The sequence below is a fragment of the Dasypus novemcinctus genome, chromosome 26 (assembly GCF_030445035.2).
Source record: "Dasypus novemcinctus isolate mDasNov1 chromosome 26, mDasNov1.1.hap2, whole genome shotgun sequence".
NCBI classification, from domain to species: Eukaryota; Metazoa; Chordata; class Mammalia; order Cingulata; family Dasypodidae; genus Dasypus; species Dasypus novemcinctus.
The window spans coordinates 51958806-51976099 of NC_080698.1; the positions used below are offsets into that span (position 1 = coordinate 51958806).

The 17294-nt window shown below is 37.5% G+C and overlaps 1 protein-coding gene across 9 annotated transcripts in view; it reads right to left on the reverse strand.

Moving 5' to 3' along the window:
- NR2C2 (nuclear receptor subfamily 2 group C member 2) overlaps positions 1-17294 on the reverse strand; it is a 148245-nt gene that overhangs the window by 69576 nt on the left and 61375 nt on the right. For all 9 annotated transcript variants that reach the window (XR_009183601.2, XR_011647565.1, XM_058288504.2 and 6 more), the window contains one exon: positions 6348-6458. Coding sequence is in view for 7 of the 9 variants with exons in the window: in XM_012521945.4 (XP_012377399.1) it covers positions 6348-6458 (111 nt within the window). In the remaining 2 variants the exon portion in view is untranslated. The remainder of the gene's footprint in view (positions 1-6347; positions 6459-17294) is intronic.

The following is a 17294-nucleotide window of genomic DNA, read 5'->3' on the forward strand; positions in this document are numbered from 1 at the left end:
TTAATTCAAAATGGAAGAAAGAACTAAATATAAAAGCTAGAACCATAAAACTACTAGAAGAAAATGTAGGGAAACATCTTTAAGACCTAGTGGTAGGTGGACAATTCTTAAACCTTACACCAAAAGCACAAGCAATGAAAGAAGAATGGATAAATGGGATCTCCTCAAACACTTTTATCATTCAAAGTGAACCAAGTGGTGAGTGGAAGATGGACTGTGGTTAAAAGTACAAATATGAAAATGTTTTTCTCATTAACTATAACAAATGTACAACAATAATACATGGGGTGTATGGAAAAAACATACCAAGTGTACACTATGGACCATAGTTAGTGGTAATAATCTTTTTTTTTTTTTTTTAGGGAGAAGAGTAATTTATTTGTTTTTTACATGAAAACAGAAATTTAGGAGAAGGAGGGAGAACAAGGAGAGAACTAACCATCCAGCTGCTTAGATTTTTCTGAAGGCAGCTGGCTTCAAGACATGACTCTTGATCCCCACGGCAACATGGCAATTGTGATGGGACTGGAAGCGTTTTTTGAAGCACCGTTTTCTACTAAGTCTTATCCCAAGCAAAGCAATTTTAAGGTTACACTGGAAAATAACACTGTCTGGAGTATTCTTAAGAGCACAAAAATGTGGTAATGATGATGTTTTTTCAAAATCTGTAACATGTTCCATAACAATGTAAGGTGCTGGTGGAGGGCTGATGTATAAGAATCCTGCACATTATGCATGATGGTTTTTCAAGTTCACAACTTCTCTAATAAAAAAATGTTATAAAAAAAAAATATATATATATATATATACACAGAAACAGAAGGAAGAAAGGGATTACCAGATATATCATGAAAGATCAACTATATAGAAAAGGAAGGCGCAATAAAGGAAAAGAGAGAGAGAAAAAAAAGATATACATGAAAGCCAAAGGACAAATGGCTGAATTAAGAACTGTCTTTACAGTAATAATAGTGAATTTTAATGGATTAAAGCCCCCAATCAAAAGACACAGATTGGCAGACTAGATGAAAAAGCATGCTCCAACTATATATTGTTTACAAGAGACTCACCTTAAACCCAAAGACAGAAATAGTTTGAAAGTGAAAGGATGGAAAAATTCATCCATGTAAACAGTAACCAGAAAAGAGATAGGATAGCTATTCTAATATCAGACAAAGTAGATTTTAAGACAAAAGCTGTTAAAAGAGACAAAGAAGGACTATATATATATAAAAGGGTCAATCCGCCAAGAAGAAATAATAATCATAAATATTTATGAACCTAACCATGGTGCCCCAAAAATATGAGGCAAACATTGGCAAAACTAAAGAAAGAAATAGACACCTCCATGACACTAGTTGGAGACTTCAATATACACCATTTTCATTAACAGACAGACCATCCAGACAGAAAAATAATAAGGAAACAGGGAATTTGAATAATATGATAAACGAACTAGACCCAAAAGACATATGCAGAACATTATGCCCCAAAATAGCACAAAACATATTTTTCTTAAGTGCACATGGATTGTTCTTCAGGATAGACTACATGTTGGGTCATAAAACAAGTCAAAATAAATTCTAATAAGAATGAAATTATACAAAGTATCTTCTCTGACCACAATGGAATAAAGTTAGAAATCAGTAACAGGCAGAGAACTGGAAAATCCACAAATACATGGAAGTTAAATAACACAGTCTTAATCAGTGGGTCAAAGAAGAAATCACAAGAGAAATCAGTAAATATCTTGAGAATGATGAAAACAAGAACAGAACTTATCAAAACTTAGGGGATAGAGCAAAAGCAGTGCTGAAATTCTGGAAATTTACAGCCCTAAATGCTCACATTAAAAAAGAAAGAGCTAAAATCAAAGACCTAACATCACAGCTGGAAGACCTAGAAAAAGAACAGCAAACTAAACCCAAAGCAAGCAGAAGGAAAGTAATAACAAAGACTAGAGTGGAAATAAATGAAATAGAGAATTAAAAAAAGAAAAAGTAGAGAGAATTAACAAACCCCAAAATTGGTTCTTTATATATAAAGATCAATAAAACTGACAAACCCTTAGCTAGACTAACAGAGAAAAAAAGAGAGGACGCAAATAAATAATATCAGAAATTAGACGGGAGATATTACTACTGAACCCACAGAAATAAAAAGAGGTAAGAAGATACTATGAACAATGTGTGCCAACAAATTAAACAACCTAGATGAAATGAATGAATTCCTAGAAACACAAACAAACAAGCTACACTGACACTAGAAGAAAGAGATGATCTCAAAAGACCAATTACAAAATGCCTCCTCCTGGGTATTGTAAGAGAAGATTTCAAACTTTAAAAAATATATATAAAAGGCAGAAGTCTTTTCTAGTAAAATTTAATGTAAAAAAAACCTCAATATGTAGATTAAAGAAGTATTTTATCATATAAATAAATGCTTTTTATAAACACAAATTTAAATATTTACTTAATATAAGGTCAAACAAGAGGACAATGATGCGATCCTAAAAAACATAAATTTGGAATGGGGATTACGGAGGAATATCTCAGGAAAATCTTAAAATAGGCAAGAAGATTATGCTATAGCCTGCCCCAAAAAGAATGAACACAGCAGTACAACTGAATACAATGTTGATCTCCAGCACGTAAAATTAAAAATATTAAATGTCTTTTTCTTTACTCTGTTTTAATAATTTTTAAAAAGTGGATTAAAAAATAAAATTTGAATCTAACATTTGTGGAATCTGGGAACCAATGAAGAACACAATTTGAAAACCACTGGCCTGGAACGACTGCAAGAGGATGAAAAACCTGTAAGATTTACTGAGAAGCTATGTGATTGTATGGCTTCAAGTAAGTCTCATTCTAAGATCAGTGGGTGCTCTCCTATGGTTTTTCTTATTTTACCCATCACTTCTGACAGTTCCTGACCTAGACAGCTCTGTCTCGTCTCTCAAGACAAAAGCTCTCAGGAAAGAGGATGTGACTCAAGTGATAAGGCTTTCACCTACCATATGCGAGGGCCTGGGTTCAATCCCTGGGGCCTCTTGGTGAAAAAGAAGAGAAAGCGAGTCTGCGTGGTGAGCTGAGTGGCCACATGGCAAGCTGAGTGCCCATGTAAGTGCCTGTGCAGTGAGCCAGTGCCTGTGTGCTGAGATGAGTGCCTGCGTGCGTGCCCTCATGGCGAGCCAAGTGCTCACGTGGTGAGCCAAGTGCCTGCATGGTGAGCAAGTGCCCACGCAGTGAGCCAGTGCCCGCACAAGTGAGTAATGCATCAAAATGAAGATGCAACAAAGAGAGATGAAGGGGAGAGTCAAGAAGAAGCGCAGCAGAGACCAGGAACTGAGGTGGCACAATTGACAGGGAACCTCTCTCCATACATCAGAGGTCCCAGAATCAAATCCTGGTGAATCCTAGAGGAGAAAGACAAGAAGAGAAGACAAAAAGAGAAATAGATACAGAAAATCACACAGTGAATGGGAACAGTAAAAACAGTGGGGGATGGGGGGATGGGTAGGAGAAAAATAAAACAAAAAAACCCCACAAAAGCTCTCAAAGCCAGCCATCTCCTTCATTCAACTGCTACCCTCCATATTTGGCACCCATTAGGATGACAGGACATGATCATCCTCAAATGGCCTGCAATAATAGATACAATGGGTCTTGTGCTGACAGGCACCTTATTTATTATTATTATTAAAAAGAGTAACAAATCCTAGACCAGGAGAAAAATAGCTATAAAGAACTTTATTGGGACAACTGATGAAATTTTACAATACAGACTGTGAATCAGATAATGGCACATTTCAGTATTAACTTTCCTGATTTTGTTAACTGTATTGTGATTATGTAAGAGAATGTCATTGTTCTTAGGAAATACATATTCAAGTATTGAGGGCAAAGGGGCATCAGGCTTCCAATTTATTCTGAAATGATTTAGAAGATACACATACAGAGAGCATTGAATGAGATAAGCAAATGTAAACAACTGGTGAATCTGGGAAAAGGTTATACAGGGTTCCATGTACTATTTTCTGTAGGTTTGAAATTACATGAAAATAAAATATTAGAAAATTATAACACAGTTGCTAACACTTTTTGATTTACTGAGTGCTTCCTACAGGTTTACAGGCATTATTCATTTAATCTTTTTACAACCCCATAAAGTAGATATGACTGCAGCCATTTTACAGCTATAGAAACTGGTATGGGAGGTTATGGAAACTCCCCAGGTCATATAGCTGAGTGCACATAAGATTTGACCAGCCTAGGTCTGTTCCATTCAGAGCTAGAGTTCCCAAATGTTGCCTAGCCTGATATCCTTATTTTATAATATTTTCCTTCCAATCTTATCACCAAATAGAAGCAACTATTTGGGTTCCAAGCATGAGAGTTAGGAAACTTCTCTCCGGGCATTAGAAGATTGGAAATTCACCACTGAGATCAGAGCTAGAGATGAGAACACTGTTGAAGCCATCAGGACTAATGTCAAGAACCCTATAACCTTCATTTTCCTTTTTAAAAATCAAGCCTTTAAGTTTAATCAATTCAAAAGCACTTAGAAAGGTATGCCCAATTATGTTCACAGTTCACAATGAAAAGATTTTTACATGTTTACTACACGCAAAACTCATGCCTCAGAATTATCTTCCCTAAATAGACTGAAAGCTAAATACCAAGGTTATATTCCACCAGACTTATTCAAAGAACCTTACTGCAGTCCATAAAGGATGGCAGTGCCACCCTGGGCCAAGCACCAGAGTAGGGACTAATCCCACTGTATAGAATGGGATGCTAGAATGGCACATGGGAGAACAGAAAGATCATTTTTATACAATACTGGTACTGGGGGTATGTGCTCTTTCTCTTGAAATATCCACCAGCTTCGGAGAGATTCACCAGGGGAGAACTTTCTATTTCTTCATTTACCCTCAGATGGTTTGAGACCATAATGTAACAGCCACCATTAAATGTACAAAGCTCCTTTTCCAGAGTTAAGAGAGTAGGTAGGCAGGATCCTAACACTTCTATAAAAGCATATCATATCATATATAGAGGATACATTCAAGTCATAATCAAGAGGACAAGAAAAAAAATAAAAATAATTTAGTTATATAAAGGTCCTAATTTGGGGAATTACAGTAAAGTTCAGTAAAACCTCATTAATGTGGGATCCAAAACCCAGATTTGTTCCTAACTTGGTATGAGGTTAAAATAATGACAAACTATTCGGATATCTGTATTTATGACATAGTATTACACAATACAGACATACTAACAATATAAATTCTAATGACATTTCATTTTACTTATCAGACTCTTTGTGGTTTGTTTGTAATAGTCCATAATATCACTTTTAAGAGTAAACACTATAAAAATTATCCAGTAACTGTACCACACAGTTCACTTATACTGAGCTTGAAATGAATGATAAACGAGAGTTACCCTTTAATTTTTTTATTCAAATACCTGCCCACTCTGATATCTCTTTTTTTACAGAATTGATGTTTTTTCTACTGTTCATGTTTTTTTGTTTGGTCCTTTGGTTCAGCTTGTTGAGATAATTATGAATCTTTAATCTGTCATTAATACATTTTCTCTTCCTCATGCTTGTTGTCCAAGAGCTCGAAACACATTACTTCTCTTTGTTCAAAGGAATTAAAAAACACACACAATGGGCCAGAGGCATATTTGGAGTCTAGTGAAGACTAACCTCTTAAGGGAATAGCTATTAGTTAATAACAATATTAATAGTAATAGTTATTATATAGTGATAACTAGTACATATTGGACATTACTACAAGCCAGGCACTATTTTTAGCTCTTTTCAAGCAATATCCCACTGATTTCTCACAATAACCTTTTGAAGTAAGTATTATTACTATCTCCATTTTACAAATGAAAAAAACCAAGTCATTGAAAAGTCAAGTTACTGCCCAAGATCTAAAAAGGTAGTTAAGTGGGGCAGTGGATTTGACTTCAAGTGTAGAATCTCAATTTGAAAGCACACAAGTAATACAATAATATTTCATCCCAAACTTCTACAATTTGAACATCTGCTTTAAAAGTAAGTGATATGGGGAGCTGATGTAGTTCAGTGGTTGAGCGTCTGCTTCCCATGTACGAGGTCCTGGGTACAATCCCCAGTACCCCCCCCAAAAAAAGGTAAGTGATATGAATATAAACTTTCTTTTTTTCTTTTTAAAAGAAAGAGTGAGATTATACTGTGCTTACTGCCCAACAGGCACAAATTCTCAGTGAAACCCTTAGGCAGGTCAGCTTTTGGAAAAGCTTCAGAGAAGACCGGTGGCCAGAACGAAGTGGGGGAAGTACTGCAGGTACCTGAATGCGCTGAGGCGAGGCTACCGCAGAGTCGGTGGAGATTATCTGGATGCGTGGGGAGGGGCTGGTCATCCCTGGAGATTCTGGCCGAGAGGTCTGTGCACGAGGTACCTGTGGGCAAGAAGTGGGCTGGATCACAAGGGGAATCAGAAAGATGCCCAGTGGTGGCCACAGTCACGAGGACCATGCCTCGTGCTTCCAATGTGACCATGAATGATAAACCTGTGCTGTTCTAGAGAATGGACCCAGGATGATAAAGGAATCAATGAGTTATTACCACATGATGGCCTTGAGAAAAATCATTTAAAAACAGCAGTTTTAAATGTTGAAAGTTCTGCTCTGCACAACTTTAATAAAAGAAAAAGATGCCAAAATAACTTTTTAAAGATGATCTTTGAATTTCCCACTGACTTCAAAGCCAGCTGTAAAACACTCCTTTAAGACTAAGGTTTCCCCAAGAAGGTTAACAAAGCTCTGCAGGGATAGTGAACAAAACCAGCATTGTACTGAAAACTACTAGGATCAGTACTTGTGAAAGTGTGTTGATAACCCTCCCAAGCCCAGCAGGACTGGGTTGAGAGAAGCCCCCAACAGTCATGTGAAGGTCTGGGGTTTAGTCAATGCCCACTGAAGATAAGGGCCAAGGTTCTGAGTGGCCACTTTGGCACTGAGAATAGGCAAATACTAATTTTCCTTGATTAAAACTATAGCATATCATAACCTAACTTCACACCTAAAGAGAAGAGAATAAGAAGAGCAAACTAGGGAAGCAGATGTGGTTCAAGTGATAGAGATTCTGCCTACCGTGTTAGGAGGCCCTAGGTTCAATCCCTGGGGCCTCCTGGTGAAAAAGAAGAGAAAGTATGCCTTCGTGGCAAGCCAGTGCCTGTGCAAGTGCCCGCGTGGTGAGCCAGGCCCCGTGCAAGTGAGTCACGCAGCAAGATGATGACACATCAAAAGAGAGACAAGGGGAGAGTCATGATGAAGTGCAGCAAAAACCAGGAACTGAGGTGGCGTAATTGACAAGGAACCTCTCTTCCCGTCAGAGGTCTCTAGGATTGAATTCCAATGAATCCTAGAGGAGAAAAAATGAGAAAACAACACAGAGAGCAAAAACAGCAGGGCAGGAGGAGGCGAAAGGCAGAAAATAAATAAATCTTAAAAAAAAAAAAAAAAAGAAGAGTAAACTAATCCTAAAATCAGTAGAAGGAAGGAAAATAGTAAAGATTAGCGCAGAGATAGAGAACAGAAGAACAATAAACTCAACAAAACCAAAAGTTGTATGGCTTTTAAAAAAGAGCAATAAAACTGACAAACCTTTAGGTAGACTGACAAAGAAAAAGAGAATGAAATTGGGGACATTATTACTGAGCTTACAGTTACAAAAATTATCACAAGAGGATACTATGAACAACTATATGTCAATAAATTAGAAAACCTAGATGAAATGGACAAATTTCTACAAACATAACAAATCACCTAATCTAAGAAATAGAAAATCTCAATGAACCTATAACAAGTAAAAAGAATGAATAAGTAATTAAAAATTTCCCAACAAAGAAAAGGCCAGGACTGGATGATTTCACTGATGAATTCTACCAAATATTTAAAGAAGATTTAACAACCTTCTCAAACTCTTTCAAAAAATAGAAAAGGAGGGATTACTGCCTAACTCATGAGGCTGGCTTACCCTGATACCAAAGCCAGATAAAAACAGCACAAGAAAATTACAGGCCAATATCCCTTACGATATAGATAAATAAGAATATGCATCATGAATACAGTATCAACAAAATACTGGCAAGCTGAATCCAACAGTACATTAAAAGGGTGATAAACCTTGTCCAAGTGGAATTTATTCCAGGAATGCAAGGAAGTTTAACATAAGAAAATGATTGTAATCTACCACACTAATATTACAACAGGGAAAAAAATCCACCTGACAAAATCCAACATCCTTTCATGATAAAAACACTCAATCTGGAACAAGAGAAGGATGTCCACTTTCATGCTACTGTTATTCAACATTGTACTGGAATTTCTAGCCAGAGTAATCAGGCAAAAGAAAGAAATAAAAGGCATCCAGATTGGAAAAGAAGTCAAATTATCTCTATTCGCAGAAGACATGATCCTATGTACAGAAAAATCTCAAAGAATCCATAAAAAAGCTACTACAACTAATAAATGAATTAGGCAAAACTGCAAGATACAAGGTAAACATGCAAAAATCTGAAAAGGAAATCAATAAAACAATTCCATTTATAATAGCATCTAAATGAATAAAATATATAGGAATAAGTTTAACCAAGAAGATGAAAGACATACACTGTAAACTATAAAACTTTATTGTGATTGAAGTGATGAATGCACAACTATGTGATTATATCAAATACCATTGACTGCACACTTTGGATGAATTTTATGCTGTATTAAAATGTACTAATAAATGCTTAAAAATCACTGATAAGAAATTAAAGAAGGCCTAGATAAATGGAACAATACCCCACATTCATGGAGTGAAAGACTTAATATAGTTAAGATGTAAATACTGTCTAAAATTGTCTACAAATTCAGTGGTCCCTTTTAAAATTCCAACAGACCTTCTTTCAGAAATGGAAAAGGTGATCCTCAAATTCATATGGAATTGCAAGGGGCCCCAAACAGCCAAAACAATCTTGAAAAAGAAAAATAGAGTTGGAAAAAGTTACATACTTCCTGACTTCGAACTGTATTACAAAGTGAGAACAATCAAAATAGTGTGGTACTGGCATGTACAGAGCAATGGAATATAATTGAGAGTTCAGAGAAAATCCAAACATCTATGGCCAGTTTATTTTTGACGTAAGTACCAAGTTCATTCAATGGGGGAAAGAGTAGTCTCGTCAACAAGTTTGCTGTGACAACTGGAAATTCACATGCAAAAGAATGAATGTGAACCACTATATCTCACCACATACAAAGATTAATTTAAAATGGATCAACATCCTAAAAATAAGAGCTAATACTATAAATCTCTTATAAGATAACACAGAAATATCTTCGGAACCTTGTAATAAGCAATGGATTTTTACACTACATCAAAAGCACAAGCAAGAAAAGAAAAACAGATAAAATAAACTTCATTAAAATTATAAAACTTTTGTGCATCAAAGGACATGACTGAGAAGGCGAAACAACAACAACAACAACAACAACAACAACAACAAAACCAAACAGCCACAGAACGGGGAAAAAAATATGGAAAACACATACCGGATAAGGATTTAATATCTAGACTATGTAAAGAACTCAAACCACTCAACAACAAAAAGACAAAGAGCCCAATAAAAAAATGGGTCAAAATTTGAAGACATTTCCCTAAAGATAATATTCATATGGCCAACAGGAATATGAAAAGACATTCAACATTAACTATTAAAGAAATGCAAATTAAAACTAGAATGCGATACCACTTCATAGCCACTAAAAGAGCAATTATTTTAAAAGTAGAAAATAACAAATGTTGATGAGGTTGCAGAGAAACAGATCCCTTGTATACTGTAGGTGGCAATATAAAATGGTGCAGCCACTATGGAAGACCCTTTGGCAATTCCTCAGAAAGTTAGATAGAGAATTACCATATGTTCAGGCAATTCCACTCCTAGGTATACACATACATACATACATACATAGTCTTGAACAGACATTTGTATACCAATGTTCATAGTGGCATTTTAAAAATAGTCAAAAGGTGAAGTTATCCATGTGTCCATCTGTAGATGGATAAACAAACATGGTATAGCCGTACAAGGGAATATTATTCAGCCACAAAAAGTGAAGTCTGATCCATCCTACAACAAAGACGAACCCTGAAGACACATAATGAAATAAGCCAGACACAAGAGGACAAATACAGCATGATTCCTCTTACCTGGAATACTTAGAACAAGTAAATTCATAGAGACAGAAAGAAAAATAGTGATTACCAGGGATTGGGGAAAAAGGAAATGGGGAGTTATTGCTAAATGATTATGAGTTTTGGTTTGGGATGATGAAAATAGACTGGAAATAGATAGTGGTAAAAGTTACACAGTATTGTTGAAACACGTAATGTCAAAGAATTGTCCACGTAAAATGATTAGAAATATTTTTATATTATATATATTTTACCACAATTAAAATAAATAAATTTTTGTAATTTACATGCAGTTATCTGTTGAAAGATGAACAAACATCTAGGTTGAAGAGGATGACCAAAGCAAGCAACTAATACACAATATAAAGAGCTTCTAAATTGAGACTTTATTCTAGGTTTTGACTACAACGTTTCTACGGGTTATTAAGAGGGCAGCAAAGTTCATTCCCAGTGAAGAAAACATATTATGCAGACCTAAATGTTACAAACCTCAACCAGGAACTTCCGATTTCTCCTTAACACTCCCAGTGAAATAATGAACAATGTAAATGCCTAAGTGGGGTGAAGGGTTTGACAGCCAACCGTCCATCCTGAACTGAAATGTGCTATATCCTCCTTTTATATTTATTTCAATGGCACATTAAATAATAATTATGGTGAAGGGTGAATGGGTAGTTTACCCCTCTTTGTGCTGCAACTTGCATCACAGAATAATCTACAGGAGACTGCTGATCTTTAAACTGCTTACACCTCACCTCACACAAAGGATTAGAACATGTTCCTAAATAATTACTTCTACTGATAACTATTATGTCCAGCTGTATTTAATACTAAAGTAAATCAAGGAATCAAACCTGAACATTATAAATGTGCAAATATATTTTGAATTTCACCATCATTTATATCAGAATGGATTAATCAGTTTTCTAACTTACCAGTTTATAACGTAGGTTTAAAAAAACAGACTTCAAAATTTGTTGACACAAAAACAAAGATACAAAGGCAAGAACCACTACCCACATGGGTAAAATGCTTTTGCCCACCGAGTCTACCAAGTATACTCAAATACAAGTTCCTTTGAAGAAACAATTTGTTAGGTGCCAAGTACAGCAATAGACACTAAATCAAATTCCTTCAAATACACACATACATGTTTAAATCCACTGTTATTTTACTAACTGCTTTAAAAACAAGTGCCTATGAAATATGTTGGCTTACAAGGAGGTTTCCCCCAGAAACAGAGATACAGAGATCATGCTTTGAAATCGCAGCCTTATTTTCTTTAGGACACTTACACTTACCAGGCCAACAGCTCCCTGCAGCTTTATTTACATTTTTCCTCAGCAACCTCCCAGGACAGAAAGAGTCCAACTAAAACCGAGTAGGGTTGGTTGGAGGAATTCACAGGCATTTGCTTTTAATCCCTGCCAGTACAGATTCCATTCGCTAAAACCAGACAGGGCTGTCTAAGGATGCCCTCTCTGTGACCCTGCTCTGCTGAAGGTCAAGTACACTACCGCTCCCTGTAACCAAGGAAGCAAAATCGACTTGTTCCTGCTGTTTTGCCAGCTGCTGAAGCAGTATGTCTAATAATATGATTAATTGCTTCTAGGGAAGATGTATTTTGCTTTACAAAGTTCTCCCTTCACCTAGATTGTTGCCTTTGCTAAATCTTCCCCCTAACCTATCCGTTCTCCCTGAAGGCGCCCTTTCCTGAACTAAGCATGCTACCATGAAGTCCAACCAATTGAAATAGTTTTAAAACGACAAGGAGAACACTTAAAAATGGTTATAGTTAAAATGGTAAATTTAATGTTATATATATTTTACGGGAAGCGGACTTGGCCCAGCGGTTGGGGCGTCCGCCTACCACATGGGAGATCCGCGGTTCAAACCCTGGGCCTCCTTGACCCGTGTGGAGCTGGCCCACGCGCAGTGCTGATGCGCGCAAGGAGTGCCCTGCCACGCAGGGTTGTCCCCCACGTAGGGGAGCCCCACGCGCAAGGCGAGCGCCCCGTTAAGCCTGTAAGGAGAGCCGCCCAGCGCGAAAGAAAGTGCAGCCTGCCCAGGAATGGCGCCACCCACACGGAGAGCTGACAAAGCAAGATGACACAACAAAAAGAGACACAGATTCCTGTGCTGCTGACAACAACAGAAGCGGACGAAGAAGACGCAGCAAATAGACACAGAGAACAGACAACTGGGGCAGGGGGGTAGGGGGAAGGGCAGAGAAATAAATAAATAAAAATAAATCTTAAAAAAAAATACATATATATATATATATTTTTTACCACAATTAAAAATAAATAAAGGAATTAAACCAAGGGAGCAGTTATAGCAGGTTGAGTGCCTGCTTCCCATGTATGAGGTCCTGGGTTCATTCCCTGCTACCTCCTAAAAACAAAAATGAAGGAAAAAACCAACTCTCATTGGGGAATGGATGTAGCTCAATGGTTGAGGGCCTGCTTCCCTTGTATGAGGTCCTCGGTTCATTCCCCATTACCTCCAAAGAAAAAAGAAAAAAAGAAATAATAGCTTCTTAGAAAACAATGAGGAGAACATGTCATACCAAAACCTTAGGACACAATGTAATGTGTATGCAGAGAAAACGTCCTGTCTTAAATGCCTTCATTAAAAAAGAAAAATGTAAAACAAAATAAAGTAAGAAAAATATAAGGAATGTAGGGAAGATCTGAAGAAGTCAAATACTACATTCTGCACAAAGCACCTTCAACTTCACAGTCTAAAGATACAGGGTCTTTGCTAGTTGCCTTTCATTCAAAGGGAAGACAACAACAAAAAGGCTTCATTATATACAAAATACCAACAATAACAACAGAACTGGGCTCATTTAACATTGTACCATCCTCTCCCTTCCCAACCTAACATGTGCCAGGCACATGTACACAGGGGAGTTCTGGCCTCAGAAGCCTCACAGTCTGGCAAGAAGATGGGCATATTAGTCAGTGCAAGCAAAGACTGCTATAACACACTGGAGCACAGAAAGGTCTTCATGGCTAAGTAAGCCACAGAGTAAAGGGAGCTCATGAAGCCACCGGGTACTGGTGATGGGACTGGGACTAACACCCTGATTCTTGGGCTGAGAGACAAGAGCACCTGCCACTAAACCAGTCTGTGGCTTCTTGTTTGATATGGGGACTCAGCACTTGTTTTAATACCCTGACAAATTACTTTAATATGAAATGAATGCTGGCAATGGTCAGAAAAACAAATGAAAGCCTGGTGGAAGGGCAAGAAGAAAGAAGTTCTATGAATATTTATTTTTATACAGGATTGTGGTGGGGAGGAGAGGGGAAGGAGAATTTTTTTTAAAAAGCTTACACTGTTATAAATTTTTAGTCCAGAAATGAACATAGGTGCTAAAACTTGAAACAATCTAAGTTACATGAATATACCACCTATTTTTCATATTCAGTACTAACTCAGGCACCAAAACCCAAAAAGGAAAAATTAATCAAGGGAATAAAGAATCAGATTCTCCATTTTGAGAAAGACAGACTAAGTGTCACTCCACCTCAAAAACTATTTAAACTTTTGAGAACCATGAACACCCTACTCACCAGGTACAATCCATAAAATGATGTATAAAGGAAAGATATTAATACAAGGACTAAACTATTGAGCTCAGCAGGTTTGCTCTTGACATAAAAATTTATTCATGTTCTCTGTAAATGATAATCTATGTTACAGAAATTATCTTAATTATGGAAATGGTTTTTATCAGTGTGGTTATAAGTTATTTTTCTAGGGAATATATGAATTCCCTCTTTCAGGGGTCTGGATGAGGCAGTGCGTACCTCCAATTGTAGAAGCAGAAAATACCAGATACTTAAGTTTTGGCCTCCCTTGGAGAAGGGAAGGGGTGTCAATCAGATGCACTAGCCTAAGATGTTGCACTAGAAGCTGGTGGTATGCAGCTGCAGCTTCAGCAGACCATCAATGCACTATGATTTTGGGTGGTGTTGCTAGCTGCAAAGCGAGTTTTCTAGCCCTCCTGTAACTCTGTAAAGTTAACTATGTATCCATCCATCCATCCATCCATCCATCCATCCATCCATCCATGTTTCCATCCTCATTTGTACTTTTTAACTCTTCTTTAAGAATCTCATTTCTGTTTAAATCAGCAACAGTTGGTCTGTTGTGGTTTGCTATCAGCCCACTTAACTGGTAAAAAAACATATATTTATCAGTATTAATTTATAATAAGAAAGACCAGAAGCAACTTAAGTGTTCCAAACTAGGAGGCAGGTTAGGAAATAATATGCTCCCTTGAAACAATATTATATAACTATCAAGAATGATGATGATGGCATCCAAATTGGAAGGAAGAAGTAAAACTTTCACTATTTACAGATGTCATGAACCTATATGAGAATATCCTGAAAAATCCATTACAAAGCTAATAAAACTAATAAGTGACTTCGGCAAAGCATCAGGATACAAGATCAACATGCAAAAATCAGAAATGTTTCCATACACAAGCAGTGAACCATCTGAAGAGGAAATCAAGAAAAAATTTCATTTACAATAGCAACTAAGAGAAGAATGTAGAAATTAATCAAGTGGTAAAGGAGTTGTACACAGAAAACTACAGACCATTGCTAAAAGAAATCAAAGAAGACCTAAATAAAAGGATGGACATTTCATGTACATACTGGAAGACTAAATAGCTGACGCAGCAAGATGACACAACAAAAAGAGACACAGATTACCGGTGCTGCTGACAAGAATGCAAGCAGACACAGAAGAACACACAGTGAATAGACACAGAGAGCAGACAGAGGGAGGGGGAAGAGGAGAGAAATAAATAAATAATAAATCTTAAAAAAAAAAATTAAACCCTCACATCCATAATCAACTGATTTTTTACAAGGGTGTCAAGTCCACTAAACGGAGAAAGAATAGTCTCTTTGATAAATGGTGCTGGGAAAACTGGATGTCCATACGCAAAAAAAGAATGAAGGTGGACCCCTACCCTCACACCATATACAAAAATAACTCAAAATGGATCAAAGACATAAATATAAGAACCAACACCATAAAACTCCTAGAAGAAAACAGAGAGAAGCATCTTTAGGACCTTGTTAGGCAATGGTTTCTTAGGCTACACCCAAAGCATGAGCAACAATACTAAAAATAGATACTGGGACTGCATCAAAATTAAAAACTTTTGTGCATCAAAGGACTTCATTATAAAAGTGAAAAGACAACCTACAGAATGGGAGGAAATATTTGGAAACCACATGTCTGGTAAAGGTTTAATCCAGAATATAAAGAAATCTTTTTTTTTAAAACCCCGCCCCCAGTTGTCTGCTCTCTGTGTCCATTTACTGCGTGTTTTTCTTTGTCCGTGTCTGTTGTTGTCAGCGGCACAGAAATCTGTATTTCTTTTTGTTGTGTCATCTTGCTGTGTCAGCTTTCTGTGTGTGTGGCACCATTCTTGGGCAAGCTACGCTTTCTTTCGCGCTGGGCGGCTCTCCTTACGAGATGCACTCCTTGCGCGTGGAGTTCCCCTATGCAGGGGACACCCCTGTGTGGCACGGCAGTCCTTGCGCACATCAGCACTGCGCGTGGGCCAGCTCCACACGTGTCAAGGAGGCCCGGGGTTTGAACCGCGGACCTCCCATGTGGTAGGCAGATGCCCTACCCATTGGGCCAAGTCTGCTTCCCTTAAAGAAATCTTAAAACCAACAACAAAAAGATGAACAACCGTATTTAAAAGTAGGCAAAAAAATCTGAATAGACATTGCTGCAAAGATGATACACAAATGGCCAAAAAGCACATGAAAAAATGCTCAACATCATTAGTCATTAGGGAAATGCAAACTAAACCATGAGATACCATTTCACATTCACTAGAATGGATACTGTTAAAAAAGCAGAAAATCACAAGTGTTGGAAAAGATGTGGAAAAGTAGGAATACTCACTGATTGTTGGTGGGAATGTAAACTATGTAGCCAGCCATTGTGGAAAACAGTTCTGTGGTTCCTCAGAAAGTTAAATACAGAATTACCAGAAGATTTGGCAATCCCACTTCTAAGTATATACCCCAAAGAATTGAAAACGGACTCAAACAGATATTTGCACACTGATGATCACAGCAGCATCATAAGCAATTATGAAAAGATGGAAGCAACCCATCCATCAACTGATGAATGGAGAAACAAATCATAGTAGATGCACACAGTGGAATATTATTCAGCCATAAAAAAGAAACAGAGTTCTGATACATGTGACAACATAGATGAACCTTGGAGATGTCAAGTTGAGTAAAATAAGTCACTAAAGGATGAATACTGCAAGATCTGATATGAAAAAATTAGAGAAAGCAGGACAACCAGCAAGATGGTCGTAGAGTAAGGAGCTCCGAGAGTCAGCTCATGCTACAGGGCAGTTAGTAATCACACAGAGCTATCTCTAAAGCACCTGTCTGGAGGCTCCAGGAGATCAGAAGAGCATCCTGCAACATCTTTGAAAGAATGGAAGGAGGGGACTGCCCATCTGCTGAGAAGATTCATAAGTAGAGCACTCCATGCTGTCTAGGCTGATGCTCATCCTCCAATGGAGGCACAAGCAGCCTTGGGAGCTATTCTGCAGCTGGAATTGGAAAAACAGGGGAGGAAGAGATGGTTGGGCACCAACTTCAGCTACTGATTAGTAAATCTGGAGAGCTAAAGTATAATCCTAAATAGGCCTAAAATTTGAACCCGTCAAAGTCAAAAAGAAGCTGGTAGCCGTCATTTTAACTCTGCCTCAGTATGAAGGGAAGCATTGTGGACTGAAAATCATAGTGCTGGTAGGAACTCGCTTCTTTCCATCTAGATTAGACAGCAGCTCTGGCATAAGCCTCAGGCCTACTTCTGGCAGGGAGGAACCTGGGGAGACCTGCGCTAGCCTCTCCAGGAAAATACAGGCCATGCAGGGGAGACAGGTGATCATCCTATTCTAGGGGCATAAGATTACTCGGGAGCTATTTTGTGGCTGGAGTTAGAAGCTCCATTTCCCAAAAACAGGGGAAGACGAGACAGTT